General features: G+C 43.5%; 1 protein-coding gene across 1 annotated transcript in view; it reads right to left on the reverse strand.

Moving 5' to 3' along the window:
• The window catches only part of GNL2 (G protein nucleolar 2), a 30,988-nt gene extending 3,474 nt beyond the window's left edge, over window positions 1-27,514 (reverse strand). Inside the window, exons 1-12 of the mRNA XM_003891612.5 lie at window positions 27,293-27,514; window positions 25,339-25,423; window positions 24,289-24,383; window positions 21,956-22,095; window positions 18,876-19,060; window positions 14,509-14,575; window positions 13,399-13,557; window positions 12,848-12,961; window positions 6,426-6,554; window positions 5,593-5,697; window positions 4,658-4,816; window positions 4,336-4,449 (exon numbers count right to left, since the gene is read on the reverse strand). Coding sequence (XP_003891661.2) covers window positions 4,336-4,449; window positions 4,658-4,816; window positions 5,593-5,697; window positions 6,426-6,554; window positions 12,848-12,961; window positions 13,399-13,557; window positions 14,509-14,575; window positions 18,876-19,060; window positions 21,956-22,095; window positions 24,289-24,383; window positions 25,339-25,423; window positions 27,293-27,356 — 1,416 coding nt within the window. The 5' untranslated portion in view covers window positions 27,357-27,514. The remainder of the gene's footprint in view (window positions 1-4,335; window positions 4,450-4,657; window positions 4,817-5,592; window positions 5,698-6,425; window positions 6,555-12,847; window positions 12,962-13,398; window positions 13,558-14,508; window positions 14,576-18,875; window positions 19,061-21,955; window positions 22,096-24,288; window positions 24,384-25,338; window positions 25,424-27,292) is intronic.
• Between the last annotated feature and the right edge of the window lie 61 nt (window positions 27,515-27,575).

The following is a 27,575-nucleotide window of genomic DNA, read 5'->3' on the forward strand; positions in this document are numbered from 1 at the left end:
CACTTTGGGAGGCCAAGGTGGGCGGATCACAAGGTCAGGAGTTCAAGACCAGCTTGGCCAACATGGTGAAACCCCACCTCTACTAAAAATACAAAAATTAGCTGGGCATGGTGGCATATGCCTGTAATCTCAGCTACTCAAGAGGCTGAGGCAGGAGAATCATTTGAACCCAGGAGGCAGAGGTTGCAGTGAGCCGAGATCGTGCCACTGCACTCCAGCCTGGGCAACAGAGAAAGACTCCGTCTCAAAAAAAAAAAAAAAAAAAAAGGAGTGAGTTTGTTTTAAAAGCAAGTTTGACTCTCTCTTGCTTACTCTTGTCCTCCCACTTTCCACAATGGGATGACCCTTGTCAGACGCTGGTGCCTTGATACTGGGCTTCCCAGCCTCCAGAACCATGAGCCGAAACAATTTCTGTTCATTATAATTACCCAGTCTGCAGTATTCTGTTACAGCATCACAAAACAGACTAAAAGAGGAGGCATCTTGAAGCAAGAGTATAAGGTAAGGAGGGGGAGTTCTGTGAGTGAAGAGAGTTCATAAGAGCACTAAGTCTGGGGACCCTGAAATGACTGGCCTGCTTTAGGTAACTGCAAAGACAAAAATGTGCCAAGCTTTCTACTGGTGTTTCACATGTATAATATCACTTTATCCTTGCAACAAAAACTCAGAACTTAAAGTGATGTTCTCAAGTCAAAAGTGGCCAGGCAAATCACTAAATAAGTACAGAACTATAAAATTCAGGAAACCACACACAAAATTTCTATATACATTTTTCTAGGAAGCGCGATTTTTGGCTTTCAGTTTCTGAAGGGGTTTCTGCCCTCAACCAAAAAGAGAAAAACAGAATCACAGAGTAAGGCACATGATAGTGAAACTGCCTCCGACGGGCTGACAAGAAGTACCTGCCAAGTTCTGGACAGAAATTATAATTAAGCACTAATTAGGGGGCAATTTGCCCCATATCCTTGTTGCTAAAAGTCCCTGAACATTAGGTACTGACCATTTGCATCCCCACTGTCCCTACAGATAGGATTTCTGACATTTGGGTCATAAGACTATGTAAGAACTGATGTGCATCTCCATTGTTCCTACAGGCAAGATCTCTGACATTAGAATCATCAAGTTTTCGTTTAAGGATTGCTTACAATGTTTTTTCAGATCCCTACCTCCAGCAACCAGTTTGAAGATCCCCAGAGAAATGGGATCTGCATGAGAACACAGCTTCTTCATCTCCCTGTCCCGCGACTTCACCCTGCACTCTTCATCCAACCAATGATCCTCACTCCAGCCTACTGGAGAACCCTTTAAAAACCCGAACCCCAAACTCTTCGTGGAGATGGATTTCAGGATTCTTCCCATCTCCTCCTTTGGTGACCCTACGATTAAACTTCTTTCTCTGATGCAACCTGGTGGTGTCTCAGCGTATTGACTTGCTGTGTGCACTGGGCAACAAATCTATTATGGTTACAATAGTTCTTAAGAATTATCTGAACTACTTATCTACACTTACTGACTAGATGTGGAGGAAGGGCTGAAGACAATGCCAGTGTTTCCACACAGGGTCCCAAGAGAGCAGTGATACAGACATCCAGAATGACCCTAGAATCCAGCTGCCAACTCAAAACCCTCCAATGGCTTTCCACCATGACACCCTCCCCTGGCCCATCACATTCCAGCCAGTGACCTCCTTTCAGCATCAGGACACACAGAGCATACTCCTGCCCCAGCTGCTCTGGATGCGCTGTTCCCCTTGCCTGGAACATTCTCCCTAGACACTAGCATGGCTCCTGTCTCATATTAAGAGCTCTGCTGAAGTGCCACTGCCTCAGAGGCCTTCCCTGGCCACCCCACATAAAGTACTCCTCATCTCCCCCAAACCCCTTAGCCTGGTTTAGTTTTCCTCACAGCACGCAAGATTTCCTGACATTATATATTTATCTGCTTACTGTCTCCCTGTGATATAAATACCATCCTTCCTGGCACAGAGCTCCTAAGACCCTTGGAATTTCTCAAGTGATGGGTATCTTTTGTTATTGGTTACAAGCCCCTTTCCACCACACCCGAGTTGATGCTAATGTGATGGACCCCTAGATAGCTTCAGGATGGGGGATGCGCTGGTCACCAGAAAGACCAAGCAGTTGACCACATGGTTGGTGCTTTCAGCTGCTCAGAGGTGAGAAGGGAGACTGGAAATTAAGCCTATCACCAACTGCCACAGATTTAATCAGTCATGTCTATGTAATGAAACCTCCATAAAAACCCCTACATGATGGGGTTTGGAAAGCTCTGGGTTGCTGAACACATCAATGTGCGGTGAGGGCACGGAAGTTCTGTGCCTCTTCCCCATGCCTTACCCTGTGTACCTCTTCATTGGCTGTGACTGAGTTTCACCCTTTATAATACACTGTTAATTGTAAACACAGCACTTTCCTGGGTTCTGGGAGTCCTTCTGGCAAATTATCGAACTCCAGAACCCCAGAATTTGTAGTTAGCTGGGCATAAATGTGGATAGCCCACAGCTGCCATCTGAAGCAGGGGACCTAGTCCTTAACTTGTGGGGTCTGTGCTAACTCTGGGAGTTAGTGTCATGACTGAACTGAATTGTTGGGACACTCAGCTGGTTTCTGGAACTGCAGAATTGGTACGGAAAAAAACTATGTATTTGGTGTCAGAAGAAACCACACACTCCCTTGCTGGAATGTATGTGCAGGACAGCAGCAGCCTGTCAGTTTCTCACCACAGCACCACCAGTACCCAGAAGAGTCCGTGGCCAACAGGAGACACTCAATATGGGATTGCTGAGTGAATGTATCCGTGAATGAATGAATGAATGAATGATGCAATACACATAAAGAGGAAGAGAAACTTTTGCTTGGTTGTCTGATGGTTTGGGCAGGGAGAAGGAAGAAAGTCAATTAAGCTCAGTTTCAGGCTAACTTTTTTTTTTTTTTTTGAGACAGAGTCTCGCTCTGTCACCCAGGCTGGAGTGCAGTGGCATGATCTCGTCTCACTGCAAGCTCCGCCTCCCGGGTTCACGCCATTCTCCTGCCTCAGCTTTCCGAGTAGCTGGGACTATAGGCTCCCGCCACCACCCTCAGCTAATTGTTTGTATTTTTAGTAGAGACAGGGTTTCACCGTGTAAAGCTAGGATGGTCTCGAACTCCCAAAGTGCTGGGATTACAGGCATGAGCCACCGCGCCCGGCTCAGGCTAACTTTCAAATGCTGCAGAATACATTCAACTGAAAATACCTAGCTGCACTGCAACTTGGAATGGAGTCAGGTAAGAGGAAACCAGAACTGTACAGACCCAACAACACTAGCAAGCATAGATGCAAAATTTGAAGCCACCATTTCGAGACTTGGCTGGGTTCTGAAAAAGATCCTAGAACTAGAAAGGCAAAACGTTAATGTTGAGGCTTCTGGCAGTCCACTGCCAGGGTGAGGGAAATGGGGATAGTAGGAGAGCTTCTGGCCCCAGCCATCAGACTTCTTTCTCCAACTATCAATAGTACCACCCTCCTTTCTCACTGGATCACAGGCTTTTTGAGGGCCAGGGCTGTTTTTCATTCCTGTATTACCTGTGCCTGGCACATAGTCGATGCTAATAAATGTTTGTTAAACAAATGAATCTTAGCAATGATTCTGTTTTTTAAGCATAAGAAAAGATACAGGTACCAGAAGATCACTTATTATTTAATGAGCCCTCTTTTTCCAAGGCCCTGAAGACTAGTATCTAAGCTTGGTCTTCTCTCATACGTCTATTTATTAGTCTCCAAATGCACCCCCTAGCAAGGCCATGGCACTGGCACTGGCACTCTAGAATGAGAGAGGATGGAGTGATCGCCGTGGTCCAGCAGTGGCTCCCAAACAGTGCTTCACCCTCAAAAAAAAGTTTTTTTTATTTTTCTGAGATGGAGTCTCCCTCTGTGGCCCAGGCTAGAGTGCAGTGGCACGATCTCAGCTCACATCAACTTCTGCCTCCCAGGTTCAAGCAACTCTCCTGCTTCAGCCTCCCAAGTACCTGGGACTATAAGCGCGTGCCACCATGCTGGGTTAATTTTTGTATTTTTAGTAGGGACAGGGTTTTACCATATTGGTCAGGTTGGAACTCCTGACCTTGTGATCCACCCACCTCGGCCTCCCAAAGTGCTGGGATTACAGGTGTGAGTCACCATGCCTGGCCCCAAAAATATTTTTATATATTTAAAAAAATAATAAAACGAGAGACACTGCCCCCGAATGAAAACATGCTCTATGAAGAGAGGCGATCACAAGCTATACCACATCCAGGTCAGGACCCGTGCTCCCCAGAGGTGGGCCCACCCTGCTCTTACCTGGGGGGCCACAGGTGGCTCTGCATTGGGTGGCTTGACAAAGAAAGGAATCCGGCCCCTCTGCCAGTCATTGAGGACCATCTTACCCACAGTCTGCAAGTCGGGCTCTCCACCCTGAAAGGTCACGAAGAGATTCCCAATTAAATTCAAAGGACCAAAACCACCTACCACTTTGAGGGTATTTCAGTTGTCCCAGGGGTTCATCATCACTTAAGTGACAAGTTTCACACTGCTCATACATGCATACCAACAAAAGGCCCATATCATATACATATATGCCTGCAACAGGTATCAGTCTAAATTCTCACAAACGCTGGCTCACCTTTAGTAACTTCCCAGTCCGGAAAGCAAGCTTCTCAAGAAAGTCCTCAGCATTCTCCCAAGAATCAATCTTGTATGTTTTGCTGATATATTCTGGCTTTGCTCGTTCAAGTACAGCACCAATGTGGTCTTCAGGACTCTTAATTTTTTCCACTTGAACCTAAATGTTAATAGGAAATCTCCCACTTACAAACTTTGCTGTGGAAGCAGTGAAGTTCCCACTGTCCTTTGCAGCACTATTTGAAAATAGATTTCAACATCACAAAGCTAGTGGAGACTGGCAGGAGCCTGTCTCTGAGGTGGCTAGACATGGTCGGCTGCAAGGAGCACTGCTGAAAGCTGACCATAGCCACAGAGCCCAGAACTCAGCTTTAATCCCCACTCACCACAAACTAACTGCGTGGCTGCCACAAACAGTTTAAACTTGGAATGCTTCATGTTACTCACTTGCAGAAATGGTTAAAAGCCTGCCCATCCCAGGACACAAAAAGGATGGAATAGTTTAAGAAAGGAGAGGAGGAATGTGCACAGTATGTATAGCCAGAAGCATGGTCAAGGTTAAGTGGAACCATTTACAGTTTTCGGTCATATTCAGAAACAAGTGAGGAAATGACTGGGTTCCAAAATGACTCAACCCATAAACCCAGGAAGATGAATTATTGCTAAGCATAAACAGGCCCTGCTTCCCTTTGGATCCTGTGTGTAAACTACAAACTCTTTTGTGGCATGATATTGACCAGATATGCCCATGGTTCCACTAACTCCTCAAACAGCTTATGCTGAGAGGCTGCCCTGTTCAGCATCATGTTCCTAAAGTTTGATCAGACAGGCTGAACCCAAACTGCCTTCTTAATGAGTGAAAAGGAAAGGTATCCAGGGTTCCCTACAGAACACTCCCCCGCAAACACAAACAGCCTATTGGGGCCAAATACTCACAACTCCTTTTAGCACAATGTCTGTCTCAGAGTCCTCAGAGGGGTAAACCACACCTGGACAGTCAATCAGGAATATCCGACGCATCAAAGTAATATACTGCCAGACCTGAAGTCAGAAAAAAGTCAGAGTTGTCCTGCATCCAACACTAAGAGTCTAATTTCACAAACCCCTGATGCTCATGTATGATGCTGGAAGAAGGAAGGGGTGAGTCAAAGGAAAGCAACCTGCTAAGTAATTAAGCTACTAACTCTCTCATCTGTGCCGTGCACAAGATACTTCCACTAAGTGTAAACTATAGTTTCCAGCAGCTAAGAGTCTAAAAATAACGCAGAGACAGGATTTCCATCTAGTATTGTGCAATTATACCCAGTGAACCTTTCCCTGAGTTTTAAAAGTACTCTTGAGAGCTTAGTACTGCTTGATCTCATTGCCTTTAAGCAAAACCATGCTGTTCCCCACTCTGTGTTGTAGGATATGACCCCCAACTTTCAGGACCTACCCTAAGGTTGAGGCTTCTTAACCCAGGCATCAAATATTCTTGGGTTAGTTTTGTTTATCAAAATAAAAAGCTGGAGTGACCATTTAAAACAGATTTAAATATGAATCACATTAACCAACACACGCCAAAGCCACACGGTGGCATATAAAGTACTCTCAGTCTTACCAAAGTGGGCAGAAACAACTCCGATACGTTCCAAACTATTATATGGAGAGCTAAACTCCTAATGGTGGTCTGTATTCAAGAGAAGCAGTGAGAAATCAAGAAATCCTAACCAATCACCCTCTATGAAAATAAAACATGCAGAGGTACGGTCACCCTGCGCCAAACATACCTTCGTTTCACCTGCAATGGGAGCCACGTTGCAAACTTTCTTAGAACGCAATGTATTTATCACAGAACTCTTGCCAACATTTGGATAGCCAATGAACCCAACGCTGATCTGTTTCTTGTCAGTGTGCAACTGTTCAAAGAGAGAACACACAGCACACACATGCAGTCGTATGTATCCCTTTGGACAAGCAGGTTGTATTACTTTGTTAATATCAATACACTGCAAAGCTGTTGATACAACTTGATCTGAAGCCTAGATACACACCACCTACATAATCTGAGTGAGCTGGATACATCAGCTTATTAATAAATCAGAGGTGAGTCATTTCCTCAGTCATGCATGTGAAATTATCCTTATATGTGTTAAGGTTAAAAGTATGTAGGTCAAGAAACAAAAGAAGGCAGTGGCTCATGCCTGTAATCCCAGCAGTTTGGGAGGCCGTGGGCGGATCACCTGAGGTCAGGGGTTCAAGACCAGCCTGGCCAATGTGATGAAATCCCGTTTCTACTAAAAATACAAAAATTAGCCAGGCATGGTGGTGCATACCTATAATCCCAGCTACTTGGGAGGCTGAGACAGGTGAATCGTTTGAACCTGGGAGGCCGAAGTTGCAGGGAGCCAAGATCATGCACTGCACTATAGCCTGGGTGACAGAGTAAGACTCCAGTCTCAGGAAAAAAAAAAAAAAAGAAACAAAAGAAGAAGAAAAATAGCTTGCTAGTCACTGATTTAGGACAATGCCATTTACTGATAAAATATCTTCGGGAAAAAGAATCTGAACAGATTCATCAACTGGACAATGCCACAACTCACCCCTCCTTTTCCTTGCATAATACATCTGCATTTCCACTGCCAATAATAAATAACAAAAGAAAAAAAAGCAACCTTGAAAGTTAGACTACTGGGCGAAAGTCTCAAGAAGTCTTCTTGCTATCAAGAAGAGGGCCTACAAACGAATGGAGGCTTCTCATTCAAGATGGTGAACTGAACATACATGCTAACCCCGTTCCCTCACCAACTCCACTAGAATGACAGCAGTGGACATTAACACTTTTAAACCAACAGAACCAAACATACTGAACCAGAGAATAGGATGGAGATGAGACAACAAAAACTAAAATGATGTTAAACAAAATACTAGACGCTTAAAAGCAGTATCAAACTTGGTCCACTACAAAACATAAAAGCTAAGTGGTTGTAAAGACAGAAAAACTAAAGATCCAGCAATAATAATGACAATGAATCATAGAGAGCCCTGGGAATTGGTGGTGTATCCCTCTTAAGATAGGGCTGAAAGGCCGGGCGCGGTGGCTCACGCCTGTAATCCCAGCACTTTGGGAGGCCGAGGCGGGCGGATCACAAGGTCAGGAGATCGAGACCACAGTGGAACGCCGTCTCTACTAAACATATAAAAAAAAATTAACCAGGCGCTGTGGCGGGCACCTGTAGCCCCAGCTAGTCTGGACGCTGAGGCAGGAGAATGGCGTGAACCCGGGAGACAGAGCTTGCAGTGAGCCAAGATCGCGCCACTGCACTCCAGCCTGGGGGACAGAGCGAGACTCCGTTTCAAAAAAAAAAAAAGATAGGGCTGAAAACAAGGACCAGCAGATAGTCTGCCAAAGCAGCCACACTTCTCCATCCCTTCCCTCATTCAGCGTGGGCACACAACTTCTTTACTCTCAAAGAAATCCAGGGCCTATGAAATAGGCTTTTGGATTTTTTGAAATGTCACATGTTTGAAAGTATCTGTAATCTTCAGACTTGAAAGGGATCCTGGATTTAAAGATAACAACAGTATTCCCAGAATGAATAATTGAAAATGTTAAGTATTAAATAGTGAGATGCCCAGTCTACTATTCCCTTTGAGTTTCCAGAACTCTAGCAGCCAGGATTCTATACCCCCAGAGCTAGAGATTGAAAGATTCTCTTCTGGGGAAACTCACAAGCCCAAGAAAAAAAAGACCGACAGACACTGGTAGCTATAGGATGTCCTCCCAACAAAAAATTTGGGTCCCGGCCAGGCACAGTGGCTCATGCCTGTAATCTCAGAACTTTGGGAGGCTGAGGTGGGCAGATCACTTGAGGTCAGGAGTTCTAGACCAGCTTGGCCAACATAGTGAAACCCCAACCCTACTCAAAATACAAAAATTAGCCGGGTCTGGTGGTGCTTGCCTGTAGTCCCAGCTACTTGGGAGGCTGAAGCAGGAGAACTGCTTGAACCCAGGAGGCAGAGGTTGCAGTGAGCCGATATCGGGCCACTGCACTCCAGCCAGGGCAACAGAGCAAGACTCCATCTAAAAAAAAAAAAAAACAAAAATAAAAATAAATAAATAAATAAAATTTGAGTCCCTGTTAAATCACCCTACAATGAAGTCTATCAGTCAACAAGGCTACTCCATGGAGAAAAAAAAGAACCTATCAGTTTTTTAATGCCTTAATTTTTTTTTTTTTTTGAAACAGAGTCTTTCCTTGTCACCAGGCTGAAGTGCACTGACACAATCACAGCTCTCTGTGGCCTCAGCCTCCTGGGCTCATGCAATCCTCCTGCCTCAGCCTCCCGGGTAGCTGGAACCATAAGTGTGCACCACTATGCCTTGCTAATTTTTTTCTATTTTTTTGTAGAGATGGAGTTTTGCCATATTGCCCACGCTAGTCTAGAACTCCTGAGCTCAAGTGATCTGCCTGCCTCATCCTCCCAAAGTGCTGGGATTACAGGCATGAGCCACTCTACCTGGCCTAACGCCTTACTCTTAAATATAAATAGAGAATCAAGAATAAACATTTAAGTGTGACTCTACTTGGGGGTCGAGGCTGCAGTGAGCCATGATTGCACTACTGCGCTTCAGCCTGGGTTAAGACAGAATAAGACCCTGTCTCAAAAAAATTTTTAAAGTAAAAGAAAAAATTTTTAAGTGTGACTCTAGCAGAAAAGCCAAAAAACAAACAAAAATTTGGAGGTAACAGAATCAATGTAGACAGGAAAATTTCAAAACATCATTAATGTTCTTGGAGAGAGAGAAGACACTGTGACTGTGAAGTAAGATGTAAAAGGAGGCAGAGCAAATCAGATTTCAACAAGAGCTCTCAGAAATTACAAATTAAAAGTGATTGGCAAAATAAATTTTGCGATAGGGCAGCTGGATGATCAAAACAAGGAAAGTGGCTGGATGCAGTGGCTCACACCTGTAATTCCAGCAATTTGGGAGGTCAAGGCGGGCAGATCACCTGAGGTCGGGAGTTTGAGACCAGCTTGACCAACATGGAGAAACCCCATCTCTACTAAAGATACAAAATTAGCCAAGTGTGGTGGCGCATGCCTGTAACCCCAGCTACTCAGGAGGCTGAGGCAGGAGAATTGCTTGAACCTGGGAGGTGGAGGTTGCAGCGAGCCGAGATCATGCCATGGCACTCTAGCCTGGGCAACAAGAGCAAAACTCTGTCTCAAGAAAACAAGGAAAGTACCCAGAAAATAGAGGAAAATGTCATATATGTACCAAAAGAAAGAAAATATAGGCTGGGTGTGGTGGCTCACGCCTGTAATCCCAGCACTTTGGGAGGTTTAGGCAGGCGGATCACGAGGTCAAGAGATCAAGACCATCCTGGCCAACATGGTGAAACCCCATCTCTACTAAAAATACGAAAATTAGCTGGGCGTCGTGGCGTGTACCTGTAATCCCAGCTACTCGGGAGGCTGAGGCAGGAGAATCACTTGAACCCGGGAGGCGGAGGTTGTAGTGAGCCAAGATCATGCCACTGCACTCCAGCCTGGTGACAGAGTGAGACTCCATCTCAACAACAAAAAAAGAAAATATAATTCAAACATTAAACCAGGAGGTAAAAGCAAATTTCTGAACAAGAATACAGACAACTGAGGGAGGAAAGAAAATTTCAAAGAAATAATGTAAGACAAGGCCGGGCGCGGTGGCTCAAGCCTGTAATCCCAGCACTTTGGGAGGCTGAGACGGGCGGATCACGAGGTCAGGAGATCGAGACCATCCTGGCTAACACGGTGAAACCCCGTCTCTACTTAAAATACAAAAAAATTAGCCGGGCGAGGTGGCGGCGCCTGTAGTCCCAGCTACTCGGGAGGCTGAGGCAGGAGAATGGCACGAACCCGGGAGGCGGAGCTTGCAGTGAGCGGAGATCGCGCCACTGTACTCCAGCCTGGGTGACAGAGCGAGACTCCGTCTCAAAAAAAAAAAAAAAAAAAAAAGAAATAATGTAAGACAATATCAGACTAAAGTCTTATCAAACGCCGAGCTCACTAAGCAATAAAAGCCCCACTTCAAGACACATCACTGTGAAATTTTAGAACAAGATAAATTTTAAATTTTAGAATAAGAAAAGACCGGCTGGACGTGGTGGCATACACCTGTAATCCCAGCACTTCAGAAGGCCAAAACAAGGCAGGAGGATCGCTTGGGCCTAGGAGTTTGAGGTTGCGCCACCGCACTCTAGCCTGGGTGACAAAGCAAGATCCTGTCTCAAAAAGAGACATCACAGCCACACAAAGTATGAGGGGTCAGAATGGCCTCAGATTCCTCAGAAGTCAGAAGACAGTATAGTGGTAACTTCCGTATTCTGAGGAAAAACAGCATAAAGCGTAGAATAAAGACGTTAATAAAGATATTCTCAGAATGCAAGGCGTATCTCAAAAATGTTCTTTCCAAGTATTCCTTCTAAAGAAACTTTTGGAAGATATGTCCCATCGAAAGGAAGGAGTAAACCAGAAAAGAAGAAAAGAGGTCCTATGAACAAGAGTTCCCATACAGGAAAACAGCCATGGGAATTCTCTGGATGACAGTGAAAGGAAATCCCAGAAAGACGACGCTGCAGCAGCCTGGAGAGTGGCCAGCCCTGCAGAGGACGGAGTGCTGGCCACCGAAGGGAACTGGTGCTGCCTGGAAGCACTGAGAGTTCCTACTGTATCAGAGAATTTGGTAACATGATAGTGACAGATGCAAATAGAACACAGTAAAGTAACACCAGTGAAAATAAAAGCTTCGATCAGAAAGGAATTATACTCATAGCACACCATGTGGATCAGCTGTGACTAACATGTTACAGTCATGACAGTGTAAAGGTTGAATGGCCAAGGTTACTCTTCCCAGCCTGTTAGAGTGGCCACCCTGCAGGCTGCAACCCTTTACGAGAAATAAAGCTCTCCTTTCCAAATTAAAACAACAACCACTACCACCACCAACCAACACTGAATGAATAATACTGTAACCCAACAATGGCATCTAACAATACAGGGGGAAGTACATACAGAGGGAGGATGGCTATAAGAAAGCAAATCCTCATTTTCCATAATAGGAAATTAATAAGCATCTTAAACTGGGGGTGGGGGAGTGGGCACAGATCAACAAAAAATCCTAAGCATATACTAAAAATATGGAGAAAAATAACAGAACAGCTAACTATTGGAAGCATTTGCTTCTATACAGTGGGGAAGGGTGGGACAGCAGACATGTGTCTTTTGTTAGAAGCCAGGTAGAATTAACTTAAATATACAAATTCAAAATGACAGGTACAGAGCATGAAGCTTTAAGAACATTTGATAGGGTAGTCTGGTTCCAGGGCTTCCCTCAGGAGCTGACATCTGACCAGGGATCTGAAGCTTGAATTTTGGCAGGGCCCTCTCCAACCAGAGGTGATAGAAGCTGAATGGGCTCCATGGGCAGAGGAGGCACAGCAGGCCTGGAAAGCCCAGCAGAGCATGAAACGTCAGCTGCCAGGGCTGTGGCAGAAATGGAAGCAACACTGGTCACGGATGGTGGCAAAGGCTGAGCAAGAAAACACTTCAGAATCTCTTATAATCCTGATGCTCTGTGGGTTTTTACAACTCTGGAAGTTTTACATCTTCTCTTTTTTTTTCCTTTGAGATGGAGTCTCGCTCTGTTGCCCAGGCTGTGGTGCGGTGGCGCAATCTCAGCTCACTGCAACCTCCACCTCCCAGGTTCAAGCGATTCTCCTGCTTCAGCCTCCCGAGTAGCTGGGACTACAGGGGTGTGCCATCACGCCTGACTAATTTTATATTTTTAGTAGAGACAGGGTTTCACCACATTGGCCAGGCTGGTCTCAAACTCTTGACCTTGTGATCTGCCTGCCTCAGCCTCCCAAAGTGCTGGGATTACAGGTGTGAGCCACCACGCCTGGCCACATCTTCTTTTTTTTGTAGAGGCAGGGTTTTGCTGTCACCCAGGCTAGAGTGCAGTGTTGCCATCATAGCTCACTGCAGCCTTGATCTCCTGGGCTCCAGCGATCCTCCTGCCTCAGTGTCCTGAGTAGCTAGGACTACAGACCTGCCCAACCACGTCCAGTTAAGAAATTGGTAACTTTCTGCTATGCCGTGGCAATACAGATTCTTACACCAACTCACAGCTACACAACTCCAGGAGAAACAGATCAGGGCTCAATACCTTTCCAAACTGCCGCAGAAGCTGAATGAATGCTCCCTTGCCAAATGGGTTAGTAAGGCTTGCATGGAAAGCAAGTGTCGGATAATCCTGGGAGAGGACAGCAACCCACCGTTTCTAGAGGGAGAGACGAAAACATGTTGGTAAACTGCAGTTCATTTATTTACATTATGTGGAAGAATCAGAGCTTGAATTACAGAACTATTTCAAATATAATGTTGTCTAAGGAAAATGTTAGCCACAATTCTTTGAAATGGTTTTTCCAAGTATAATGGTTAATGCTTTGTCTTGTCTTATAAATACAAAACAGTATTCCAAAAGATGTCTTCATTGTTACTAAATGCAATTAATGGAGCATAATGTGAAGCAGGCAGTGGCCTCAGCAGCTGTCTCCTGGTGCCTCCGCCCACCATCAATGAGCACACTTTTGTATTTCCAACGAGAGCACTCCCATTACTACAATCTCAGCAGTGCAACACTTTAGCCTAAAAACCCACAACTGACTTATTGACAGATGTCTTAATAGTCTATTCTGGTTGAGTAGTTGTACTTACTGTTGCCCAAGTTGGAACAAGGTCACATTTGTTAAGTACAAAAATGAGGTGTTTCCAAGGTTTTTCCTTCTTCAGGTAAGTTTCAATGTGAGGGGAACGAGTGCCCATTGGATCTCTAGCATCAAGAACTTGAACTACAACATCTGATGAATCTATCACCTGAAAATTCAGAGAGGCAAAAATGGTTTGCTACAGTACAAATAAAAGAGGGATGACATTTAAGGAAGTCTGGGGAAAATAAAATAATAACATTTAGAGACAACTTCAAAACAGTCTCTGGGCAGAGTTGGTCGTAGTTAATCTCAAGGCCCAGCGATCAGAATTCAAAAGGTTTTTCATCCTGTGGTTTTTGAAACCTGTTGAATTTAAAACAGGAAAACTAGCTTAGATGAAACTCAACTTATTTCCTAACTACTATGGATTACTGAATTACTATGGATTACTTCTTAGACTTCTTTAAGTTTGTAATATAATCTTTAAGTTTGTAATATTATAGGTTTTGTGTATTTCACAAAAAACTGAAAAGTTTAGCTTGCCTTCACGGTACTCGTTTTCTATTATGTTACTATTTAATTACATGATTATGCTTGAAAATTTTTCTTCTGAAGGTTGTTATTATTAGTGCATGGACATAAACCTCTGCCAGTGAAAGAGCACTGGATCAGAAATCAAGATACACAAAGCCTCCTTCACTAACAAGCTAGTTGAGCTAGGTACAGCATTAAACCTTTCTAGACAAGAGTCCTCATCTATAAAAGGAGAGGGGTGGACTAAATAACTTAAAATGTTGCATGTGACTTTAAGTAGGCATGATAAATCTAAACAGGAATATCACTTTGGTGGAAATCTTAAAAAATACTGACAGGTAATAACTATATGAGTGTATAATAAAAGATAGCTGTTACTCTTATACAAGTACTTTAAACAATGCAGTTCCCTAGATCAATGCTAGTATGTCTTCCAAGTTTCTTTGTAGAAGGAAGAGGATGGAACAGGCAGTGGTGCCTGTACTCTGGGCAACAGAGGTTCAATACATCAAAATCAGTTTTCTTCTACAAAATCACGAAAGCCAAAGGAACCACTCAATGGGAGGGAATTTAGGAGTCTTACCTTGTAGAGCTCACCCCATATTCTTTTGGACTGTCCCTTTTTATAGATCTCTTCTTGAGCTTCATTTCTAAATAAGAAAGCACCCCAACTGAGTAACTGAAGCACCATTAAGACTAAAAGAATGCTTTAGGGTAAAGTCAAAGTACCAAAAGAAACAGTATCAAACCCAGTTGGAGATGGACCAGAAACAAACTGAATTTTAAAAGTGTGCCCAAATGTCTGTCAACAAATAAATGAATAAACACAATGTGGCACATATATACAACAAAATAGCATTCAACTTTAAAAAGGAGGAAATTCTAGCTGACTCAGTGGTGCACACCTGTAATTCCAGTACCTTGGGAGGCCAAGCAGGGCAGACTGCTTGAGCCCAGGAGTTCGAGACTAGCCTGGGCAACATGGCAAAACCCCATCTCCACAAAAAATACACAAATTAGCTGGGCATAGTGTTGCATGCTTGTAGTCCCAGCTACTGGGGAGACTGGGGTGGGAGAACTCCTTGAGCCCAGGAGGTTGAGGCTGCAGTGAGCCGTGAGCAGGCTACTGCTCCAGTGACACAGCAAGAACCTGTCTCAAAAAATTAATTAATTAATTAAAAAAAAAAAGAAGAAGAAAATTCTGACACATGCAATGACATGAATGAATCTTGAAGACATTATACTGAGTGAAATAAGCCAGACATAAAAGGACAAATACTGTATGATTCTACTTATATTAGGCACCTAAACCAGTGAAATTCACGACAGACAGAAAGTAGAATGTTGTTACCAGGGGCTGGGGGCAGAGGGGAAATGGAGCGTTAGTGTTAAATGGGTACAGGGTTTCAGTTTGGGATGAAGTTCTGGAGACGGATAGCTGCGATAATTGCACAACAATGTAAATGAACTTAGTGCCTCTAAACTGCACACTTAAAAATGGTTAGAAGAGCTGGGCACGGTGGCTCACACACCTGTAATCCCAGCACTTTGGGAGGCTGAGGCGGTGGATCACAAGGGCAGGATCACCAGCCCGACCAACATGGTGAAACCCTGTCTCTACTAAAAATACAAAAAAATTAGCCGGATGTGGTGACAGGTTCCTGTAATCCCAGCTACTCGGGAGGTTGAGGCTGGAGAATCGCTTGAACCTGGGAGGCAGAGGTTGCAGTGAGCCAAGATCGCACCACTGCATTCCAGCCTGTGCGCCACAGCAAGACTCCATCTCAAAAAAAAAAAAAAAAGGGGTTAGGGAGTACTTTTTTTTTTTTTTTTGAGACGGAGTCTTGCTCTGTCGCACAAGCTGGAATGCAGTGGTGCAATCTTGGCTCACTGCAACCTCTGCCTCCCGGGTTCAAGCAATTCTCCAGCCTCAGCCTCCCGAGTAGCTGGTACTACAGGTGTTCGCCCCGGGTCCAGCTAATTTTTGCATTTTTAGTAGGGACTAGGTTTCACCATGTTGGTCAGGCTGATCTCAAACTCCTGACCTCAGGTGATCCGCCCGCCTCAGCCTCCAAAGTGCTAGCATTGCAGGTGTGAGCCACTGCGCCCGGCCACATTTTTTGTTACATATATTTTACCACAATAAAACATTAAACTAAAAAAAAAAAAAAAGCATGACTGAATTAAGCAGTACGTCACAGATAATTATAAAATGGGAGGCCGAGTGTGGTGGCTGACGCCTGTAATCCCAGCACTTTGGGAAGCCGAGGTGGTCAGATCACGAGGTCAGGAGATCGAGACCATCCAGGCTAACATAGTGAAAACTGTCTCTGCTAAAAATACAAAAATTAGCTGGGCACGGTGGTGGGCACCTGTAGTCCCAGCTATTTGGGAGGCCGAGGCAGGAGAATGGCGTGAACCTGGGAGGCAGACCTTGCAGTGAGCCGAGATCGCACCACTGCACTCCAGCCTGGGCACAGAGCGAGACTCTGTCTCAAAAAAAAAAAAAAAAAAAAAGAAGAATTAAAAGAATTTTAAAATGGAATTGGCAGGAGCTGAATCACAACCTATACTCCATAGCTCCCATATAAAGCAGTATTTTTCTGATAAGGTTTAGAATCTGTTCATTTACTAGTCTCAAGGACATTTATCCAAGGTAAACAAAAATAGTTTTATCTTTACTCCACCACCTATATGCACTGCGGGAGAGAAGAAATTCAAATCAATAGAATGCAAAATATGAAAATTCAAATAATTCTAGAATAAATGGAATGAACTCCACTGCCTCTTTTGTAGCTCAAATGACAGCAGCTTTATCTCTAAGCTCTGGCCCAATGTAGAAGATAGGTAATAATGTAGTAAAGAATTAATAACACTGATGCAGTCAAAGGACAATTTTCTACTCAGGTGGCCTCCACTTCATTAAGAGACAGGATAGAGCTGGGCATGAACGAAAATAAGCCTGCTAATCCCAGCACTTTGGGAGGCAGAGAATGGGAGGATCACAAGGTCAGGAGATGAGACCATCACAAGCAGCAGTGAAACCTATCTCTACTAAAACCACAAAAACTAGCCAGGCGAGGTGGCAGGCTGCTGATCCCAGCTCTCAGGAGGCTAGGGGCAGGAGAATGGTGAACCGGGAGGCCAAGAGCACACAGTAGGCTGGGAATGCAGCCACTCACTCCAGCCTAGTAATGAGACTCAAATCTCAAAAAGAGACATGAGATAGGTAGGAGAATAGGAAGCTTTCTATAGCACCTACAAAGGAAATGAAATTAAACCTTTCTCAAGAGCAATGTGGCAGCTGCCTATCAAAAAACATGCATACCTTTTGATACCACGATTTGCTCCGTAAGAATTTATCTTTGGGGAATAATTAAGGATGAAAGAGATGTGGTCACATTGATGCTTCATCCTTGTGTTGTTCACCATAAGGAAAAACTATACACAGTATAAATGTCCAACAATGATACTGGCCATAACAAACAAAATACCACTCTGACAATAAATATTATATTATTGTTGATTATGTACTGACATAGAAACGTATTCCTAACAATCACAGCTTACTGCAGCCTCAAACTCCTGGGCTCCAGTGATCCTCCCACCTCAGCCTTCTGGGTAGCTGGGACTACAGGTACATCACTATGCCCAGCCAAGTTTTTATTTTTTGTAGAGACAAGGTCTCGCTATGTTGCCTAGGCTGGTCTCAAACTCCTGTGCTCAAGTGATCTTCCTGCCTTGGCCTCCCAGAAAACTAGTATTACAGGTAAGCCACTGCAGCCAGCTAGTGACTGATTCTTCTTTTGAGTATGGATCCCTACAAGAATATGATGAAAGTTATAGACACTTCCTCTTCTCCTCCCCAAAACAAACAAAAAAAAAGACAAAACTCCATCGCCTTTATGTATGCTCACAAATTTTCCACATTTTCTTCAAAGAGTCAAAGAAACCTTAAAGGCCATCCATGAACTCAGAGTCTTCCAGTTAAGGAAGCCCCGCATATTCACGGAGGCATTAACAATGCTTAATATCTGCAATGGGGTTATGAGTTATGTTCTTTGTGTTGCATTTTCCAACTTAACTATATTTCCTAATTTGTCTATGACTGGTGTATTACAATTATAAATGAAGAAAATCTTATTTATTTTGGGAATGAAGAGAGACCTTTATCAAGCCGCATTAGACATCTTCAGTCTAGCCCCAATTTCACCAATGTCTCTAGCCTGAGGGAAGAAGACAGCTCCACATATAAATTAAAGCACTGAGCTTCACACAGGCAAAATAACTTGAAAGAAAATGTTTTGTGGCAGAAGAGCAAATGATGAGACTTGCATGAACTTCAAAACTGTACCTTGGCCAGGCGCGGTAGCTCACACCTGTAATCCTAGCACTTTAGGAGGCCGAGGTGGGTGGACTGACTGAGCTCACGAGTTCAAGACCAGCCTGGGCAACACGGTGAAACCTTATCTCTACTAAAATACAAAAAATTAGCCGGGCATGGAGGCAGGCTGAGGCAGGAGAATTGCTTGAACCTGGGAGGCAGAGGTTGCAGTGGGCCGAGATCGTGCCACTGCCTTCCAGCCTGGGCAACAGAGCGAGACTCTATCCACCAAAAAAAAAAAAAAAGGCCAGGCGCAGTGGCTCATGCTATAATCCCAGCACTTTGGGGGCTGAGGTGGGCGGATCACAAGGTCAGAAGATCGAGACCATCCTGGCTAACACGGTGAAACCCTGTCTCTACTAAAAATACAAAAAATTGGCCAGGCGTGGTGGTGGGCACCTGCAGTCCCAGCTACTCGGGAGGCTGAGGCAGGGGAATGGCATGAACCAGGGAGGTGGAGCTTGCAGTGAGCCGAGATCGTGCCACTGCACTCCAGCCTGGGCAATAGAGCGAGACTCTGTCTCAAAAAACAAACAAACGAACAAACAAACAAACAAAGAAACTACCTCACACCAGTGTCTTCAGTTACCAAATCACGATCCTTGCCCTGGTCATAGCTCTCAGTGGACATCTCAGCATTTTCGAAAAGAGACTGCATATCACTTGCAAATAAGTTTGGTCGCTTCCTCTGTGACTTAGGGCCAAATGTAGTTTCAAAACTTTCAGTTTCAAGAATGTGGACCTTCAATTTCTGAAGAGAAACAAGAATAACAGGTAAAACTAAGAAAAGCACTGAGGAAAAGTGAAAAGCTAAACACCCACCTAGGAAAGACTTTCTGATTTTATTTTTCCAAGGTTCAACCCATACCCAAATCTATAAAAACATGGTTTCAGTCTGGTTTCAAATCAGAAATACTTGTTGAAATGGCACAAACACTGGTACCCTTATTCCGAAGTTCTGTAAGCTTCCTTGGAGAGATACAAAAGTAATACAAATAAAGTAAATATGAATAGTTGTGCAAAAACTTGCCAAAAACTCTGCTTTATTTCATTTATCATAAACTTTAGTCAAATGTAATTAAGGCTACAGAGATGAAAATTAACTAATCTTTTCCACCATTTTTTTTAGCTTTCAAACAAGTGCATAAAATTCGCCAAATTCATAGATTTTATCAAGGACAATCATACTCAAATTTGTGAGGTTTTTTTAAACCAACTGTAAATGCCAACTTTTTCTTGGAAGTTAATTTCTTTCATGGCTAAAAGGAATTGTTTGTTTTGTAAGATGCATTTTAGTTTCAGATAACATTTTCCCTAATTTAGGAAACGTTTTTATTAAATGCACATGGCAAGTCTTCAGATGAAAAACATCTAGCCAAAGTCCAAAATAATAGTTTAGATGTGATAAAAGGAAACTGATACTAACTAGAACTTGATGTGCCTGTAAAGGAGTTACAGGCATAAGAATTTCTGAAGCAAGATAAAAGTCAAAGTTTGAGTTAGGATCTATCACATAACAGAATGTTAACAGCCGGCAGACAATATCAAAAAAGAAAAAAGAAGAAAATCACCCTTTTCCCCCTAGCACAAGCTCCTCTGTAAGCACCACTACCAAAAGCTGTGAGGATGATGAAGCAGCCCCCATGGCTTCTGAACTTTAACGGATCCCCTCTTCCAACTTCTAAAGATCCTTAAACTATTTTCATTTTCTCAGATGCTCTAACCCACAACTCAGTTTAGTTTTAGTCACTATGTTCCACTCGGGAGCATCCCCAAACAGAAGCAGCTCATTTTACATGAGAAACAGGTTCTAATGTCACTGGGTAAAATCAAGTGTGACCAAAATTATCTTCAAAATCTCTTAACCTATAAGTTACAGCACACAAGGCTTTGCCTATAAATCTACACATTAATAAGTATAATACAGTAATATACAGTATATAATAAAGTACATATGCAAAGTTACAGTACTCTTACTGTATTGCTACAGAAATACAGTAGTTCTAAAACACATATAGATGAATATGCATATCTGATCTAACTCCACTGTGCAAAATAATCTCAGAATTAGATTTTATAAGTAATAGATATCATACTAAAATAAAATAGGTAAGGTTTTTCAAGACCAAAGCAGAAAACGCATCAATTACTCTGAGTAGCTTTCTGCATCAACAAAGAAGCTGACTGGTGCAACTGTAGACCCTTCATTCTACATACCAGATATTTAAACACTGAATTTTAGAAGCGCTGACAAGAACAGGCAACAAAGCAATAAATCCATGACAGAGCCTCTCTGTTCTTCTCATAAACAAGATTCAATAGTTGCTTAAAAGATGGCTTTAGGGAGAACAGACAAAGAGAACAAGGGAAATGAGCAACTTGTCTGTGGTTCGTGAATTACACTCATGTGTTCCCCTGAAAGAAAACAGTCATTCCACTAATAGGTGCCATTCTTCTAGTCCATCATAAAACAAAACATAACTGACAAAACCTGAGGCAATAACCAGGCCTTAGTTTTTATTTTGTTCTGCAAGTAAACACTTTTCTTTGAACTATTTAACCCACGTACGCACGTCAATGTTTTTCTCCCCTCCTCATATCGGAACTGAAGCTTACGTAATGGTTACATTTCTGGGAATTATTATTCAATGCAAGTAAAAATGAGCAGACAAACATCAGACTCTTTCTTTGTTCTGTGTGAAACTCATTCCATTCAACCCAGATTGAATCCTTACTGTACTTCAAACTTCAGCAATTGACAACCAATGAGACCAGCACCCCTTCCTTCAGCTGGGAAGAAATCTCAAGGATCTTACAAAAGCTGAACGTACCCAACACCAAAGTTCTACCAACTCAATCCTAATTCTACGCTCTCCCAATGTTTGATGGAATTACCACTTAAAACAAGTTTGCCTACCAAAATAAATAATAATAAATAATATTACTAATATCTGTTATCAATTTAGCTCTTATTAGGTGGTGTGCTATGTGCTTACTACGGACCAAGTGCTTTACAGACGTTTCATCTGTAGCCAATAACCCAAGGAGGTGGGTTATCTATACTTTCTTTTTCTTTTTAGACAGTTTCGCTCCTGTTGCCCAGGCTGGAGTGCAAAGGCACGATCTTGGTTCACTGCAATCTCCGCCACCCGGGTTCAAGCAATTCTCCTGCCTCAGCCTCCCGAGTAGCTGAGATTACAGGCATGCACCACCATGCCCGGCTAATTTTGTATTTTTAGTAGAGATGGGGTTTCCTCTTATTGGTCAGGCTGGTCTCAAACTCCTCACCTCAAGTGATCCGCCCGCCTGGGCCTCCCAAGTTACAGGTGTGAGCCACTGTGCCCAGCCTATTTATACTTTCAAAGCAAAGAAGTTAAAGTTCATAGAGAAACCCAACTAAGGATACAGGAACGGATAGAGCAAGGATTAAAATTCAGGTCTCAACTCCAAAACCTGTGCTTTGATCCACTACACTACCATACTTCATACTAAACGTGAAAAGATGAAAACAGAGGTCTTAGGAAGTTCATCATTGCTACATTGAAATTGCTATTTTCTAAGAAAAACAAAAGACAAATATGTTAGAGAGGGAGCTGCAAGGAGTCTGCCCAGGAAATTCCATCGCCAGGGATATCCTACATCTTACATGAGGCCGGATTCGATCATGGAGAAGAGACATTGGTAACTTGCTTTGCTTCATGACAACTTTGTATGGATCCTTCATAACTGTATCCATTTCCTCTTGAAATTTTTGTAATGATGACTGCTTAATCACACGTGTGTTTCCTGTTTTACAAATAAAGAATGTTGCCACTTAATACATATTTGCACATTCATCTTCCACTGACACCGTGAAAGGCAAGATTTTAAATTACCCTCACTCACCCAAGTACCTGATCCATCCATCCCTTGGAGCTATTTCCAAACTTAAAAGAGGAAAAAAACCCAAAAAACTGCCTCTCCTGCACTTGCACACTATGAACTATTCCACCAACCCAGACCCACAAAGGGTTTCAATAGTTTTCCAAGCCGTTTCCTGACTAAATGAAACTGAGAAATAAATAGCGTGGAATGGAACTGAGATCTGACAAATGTCCTACTTCCTGCTAGATCTGGCAGAGAAACTTGGAGCCAATCACAGCTGATCAGTCAGTATAGACAGAGAATCTTGAAACACTGAAACCTGAGTCATAGTTACCACTTTTAGGGTTATGAGGATCCAAAGGGACCTCAATTGGTTAATCAATTGGTTAATGATTCATTAACCAATGAATCCATGCAAGGGAACAAGACAGAGCCCTGCACCACCACCTGGAAAACACCTTGTGAGGGAGATCCTGAAAAGCATTCAATTAAACAGCATGCTGCAGCATGAATGCAAAACAGCAAGGTGGTAATGATGGTAGCAAGTAATGCTTATATTATACTCACTATTTGCTAGGTACTATTCTAAGCACTTTATATGTATTTACTTTTTTTTTTTTTTTTGAGACGGAGTCTTACTCTGTCACCCAGGCTGGAGTGTAGCGGCACAATCTCAGCTCACTGCAACCTCTGCCTCCCAGGCTCAAGGGATTCTCCTGCCTCAGCCTCCCAAGTAGCTGGGATTACAGGTGCCCACCACAATGCCTGGCTAATTTTTGTATATTCAGTAGAGATGGGGGTTTCACCGTGTTGGCCAGGCTGGTCTCGAACTCCTGACCTCAAGTGAATCACCAGCCTTGGCCTCTCAAATGCTGGGATTACAGGCATGAGCCACTGTGCCTTGCTTGTATTTACTCATTTGATTACCACGACAGTCCTGTGAGATAGGTTTCATCTTATTCTCTGTTAGGGATGAGAAAACTGATGAACAGACAGACTTAATAACTTGCACATAAATGACAGAACTAGAATTCAAACCCAGGCAGTCTAATCTGGAGTCACAGTACCCGGCAGCCATGCTAAATGCTTCTCTGCAGAGTTTTCTTTGACACCTTTCTGTGTTGCAGCTCCTAGGAAGTATCCTACCAAAAGTATAAGAGACTCAAAGGTAGCTGCCATCTGCCCCCAAGGACAGAGGTCAAACACCAAGCAAACACTGGGGTCTGATCATCTAAAGTGCCCATACATTACCAGTGGCTAAGGGCAAAGTTAAAAGCCCAGACTGAAATGCAACAGGGAGTTTCCCAAGGAAGAAGCTGTGATCACCCTGTGACTGAAGATACTCTATTCACTGTTGGAAGGTTCAACAGTGAGACCCTTTAATTGTCACCCAAGTTCAAATAAAAACTCCATTAAGAAGTGTTTCAGAGGAACTCTGGGCTAATGCACTTACCCTGCAGGATATATGCACAAACACCTACAAGGCCACCTCTCAAACAGTATCTCTCCAGGCAAGCATAAAAGATCAAGATGAAGGCCGGGCGCAGTGGCTCAAGCCTGTAATCCCAGCACTTTGGGAGGCCGAGACGGGCGGATCACGAGGTCAGGAGATTGAGACCATCCTGGCTAACCCTGTGAAACCCCGTCTCTACTAAAAAATACAAAAAACTAGCCGGGCGAGGTGGCGGGCGCCTGCAGTCCCAGCTACTCGGGAGGCTGAGGCAGGAGAATGGCGTAAACCCGGGAGGCGGAGCTTGCAGTGAGCTGAGATCCGGCCACTGCACTCCAGCCTGGGTGACAGAGCGAGACTCCGTCTCAAAAAAAAAAAAAGATCAAGATGAGCATTCTAAGGTCTGTGAATCCTAGTCATTAAGGACGGTCTTATCTGCTTAAGAGGGTTCAATTACAATTACTAATGGTGAGCGCTCTTCAAAAAGAAGTTATTCATTAAATCTACCACCACTACTTTTCCCAGTACTTTTTCTTATCCCTTTCTCAGATAATCCTTGACAGTTCCACTCACCAAAAACTCCTGTCGTTTAGATATTTAAACATCCTAGCCGTTTCCATTCAGCATACATTTTGTAGAGCAAAGTAGCAGGGGATAATACTCACCAAACCATTTAATATTCGGCTCTACTCTTGCTACTGTGCCAGAAGCCACCGTTGACTGATATTGCAGGGGTTTAATTATTTTACCACGACTGTTCCTAAATTGAGGAAAGAACAGATATTGGTTGACAACAGAAGAATGGCAACAGCAAAGTTTGATTTACAGAATATATTTTCCATCAAAAGGACTTCTTACTTTGGTTTTAAATGATCATGAAATACCAATTCCAGTAAACACAAAGTACTTCTACATTTGAAACAGATTGCCCAAAAGCCATTTAACCTCTTGCAACAGAGCACGTAATGATTTCTGCTAGATGAATAACAACTAACAGTGACGTTTTAAAAAATCTGTTTACTGTTTACTTTAAAAAAAAAAAAACACATACTTGAGTTTTTTGGGTAACTATTCGAAGGCTGTTTTAGATGAATTGTTCAAGTAGAGGGTGATTTACGCTGGGATTCCAAATTCTAAAACAAACTGCAAAGTAGATGACTAACGCATAATAAGTTAATTGACATTTGTATTTTAGTCACATCTTCTAGAACAGACAGAGACGGAGAATCTAATTACCAAACGAACTAAGACCAGCTAGCGGAATGCCACACTCAGCAAATCCCTGTGGTAGAGGCTACCTCAGCAGAACTCGGAGTTGTGATGAGTGTCCAAGTGCCACAATGTTGTGATCTACATTTTGGCATTAAAAAACACATTTTCTGGTGGCTTTCCTAACCATAGTCCTGTAGGTTTTGTTATATCTGGCCGTATTTAACGCTGAGATTTAATGCGCCATTTGTGAAGGTCAGGCCTGTGAGAAACAAGACCTCTACTTTTGAGTACTGTGAAACCATCACTATTTCACCACCAGCTACCCATGCCCTTAACCAAAAATTAACCATTTATCCTAACGACATTCATATACAATTATATTCGAGAATATATAACTCTTATTTGGAGGAAGTGGGGTTGAGAACAGCAAAGGCTTAATCAGTCTCAGCTAGCGGTCAAGGGCATGAAGGAAAAGAGAAAGGATGACAGCACCCAATGCTCACCTGTGCTCCTTTTGCCTATACATATTCAGGCGCCGGATGGTGGCCCGGTCCCTCATGTTTTGGCCTCCTGCTCCCTGCACTCGATCTACAAAAGGCAGAAGTACACAGTGCACTATTTGATAACCAACCAGTATAACCAACAAGTCATTGCTTAAAATGCAACAGGTAGTTCACCCAAATTAGGTAAGAAACCACCAACCACAAAAATCTCTACTTTCTCCATGTTGTTCCAATAATTATTACCTGAAGCTATATGGTATGACAAAGCTGACCCAACCTTTGATCTTCGATAGGATTGTATTTGAGAAGAAGAACAGCTAATATTTTTGAGCACTTATGATGGCTATCCACATTATAGGCATCATCTCATTTAATCCATACAATAATCCTATAGATATATTATCTCCATGCTGCAGAGTGAGAAACTGAGGCACAGTGGTCAGACACCTTGCCCAAGGTCAAACCGTTACTAAATGGCAGTGCCAGAATTTGAACACGAGCATTTTATCACCATCTGTGGTCTTAACCACGAAGATACCTACCTCTGTGCCTCCATTTAACAAATATGGGGTGCCTCCTCCATGCAAGGCACCATGGAGACTATAATTTTGATATATATGTGTTCCAGTTTCTTAATGTTTGATTTTTGTTTATTCAACACAGCAATTCTTGCCTTACATCTCAAAGAGAAAGAGAAGAACAAACGAGCAGGGTAATACTAGCCTAGCTTCTCATTTTGGGAGCCATTTATTTATTTATTTATTTATTCTTCCCGAAACGGAGTCTTGCTCTTTCACCCAGGTTGGAGTGCAGTGTTGCGATCTCAGCCCATTACAACTTCCGCCTCCCCGGTTCATGCGATTCTCCTGCCTCAGCCTCCCGAGTAGCTAGGATTACAGGCATCCACCATCATGCCCGGCTAATTTTTCTATTTTTGTAGAGAGGGGGTTTCACCATGTTGGTCAGGCTGGTCTTGAACTCCTGACCTCAGGTGATCCGCCCGCCTCGGCCTCTCAAAGTGCTGGGATTACAGGCGTGAGCCCACACCCAACTGGGAGCCCTTTAAATCACCTGTCTGGTCCTGAAGTGATGCAGTAGAAGACAGACTGAAACCACAGCCCATTGGCTCTCCTACTCTCTAACAGTAGAGACTGGCGGCTCTACTACTGCTCACTAACTGTTGCAGTTATAACAAGCCACTTCCTGCATTTTGATTCAGTCTCTTTACCTGTAAAATCATAATCTCTAAGGGACTTTTGGGGTCTAATATTCTGAGATTCCAGTTTGTGCAAAGTGAATAATTTATTATCAATCCGGAGTAAACATTCAACATGCATTAAAATTGTCAAAAATTCTAAACCATATTTTAAAACAAAGTTTTATTAATTAAACTTGAATGGAAAGAACTCTCCCACAGGATGTCTTGTTAATCCTACAGGTGGAACTTCGCCAAAACTTACACACATCTCCAAAACAGCCTTACTGCAATGATTATATTGACTTCTTTGTAGGGTTCTCTAAGCACTTTACCAGACAGAATAATTCCAAGGGCAAAAACTACAATCCCTTTCTCATTTTAAAGGTCAAAGTTAAGGTGGCCGGCAAATATGATCACGTGTAAAAGGCCCGATTACCCATTTTCAAGCTGACTTTCTCTGCATCTCTCAACTGGAGAGGATCCGAGGCTGCCAGCCTGAGTGTTCACTTTCCCTGACTTTAGACCAGTTGACTACACTTTGGCCTGCCAGGGGTGCAATGTCAGCCCTCCTCAGTGCCCCCCTGAGAAGAAACCATCACAAATATTGCTTTCCTTTTTCCCTTTTCATCCCCAACAGCCACCCCGCTCATAGTCATTCTAAGCAATGCCACCCAAGTAACCCTCCTCCTCCAGTCCTCAGAGCCCTTCCCTATACTTCCTCCAAGCTCCACCCTCGATCAGCCCTGCCGCCTGTACCCGGGTTTGTGCTGGCCTTGGACGGGTTGATGGTGCTCCGTCCTTTGTACTTGGGCTTCACCATCTTGGCGACGAGACCGGGACCGGAGTGCGAGGTCCGGCTTACGTGGGGAAGCAAATTTACAACTACCCAGGCCCTGCCGAAGCGACCCGCGTGAACCACGCCGGACCACGTGTACACGACCTACGTCACTTCCGCTCGCGCCCCTCCCTGCCCCAGAGCGACTTCCTGTGAACGCGCGGCGCGCGCCACTATCGGCCTGGCTCCTCCCCCGCCCTAGCC

The sequence above is a fragment of the Papio anubis genome, chromosome 1 (assembly GCF_008728515.1).
Source record: "Papio anubis isolate 15944 chromosome 1, Panubis1.0, whole genome shotgun sequence".
Lineage (NCBI taxonomy): Eukaryota > Metazoa > Chordata > Mammalia > Primates > Cercopithecidae > Papio > Papio anubis.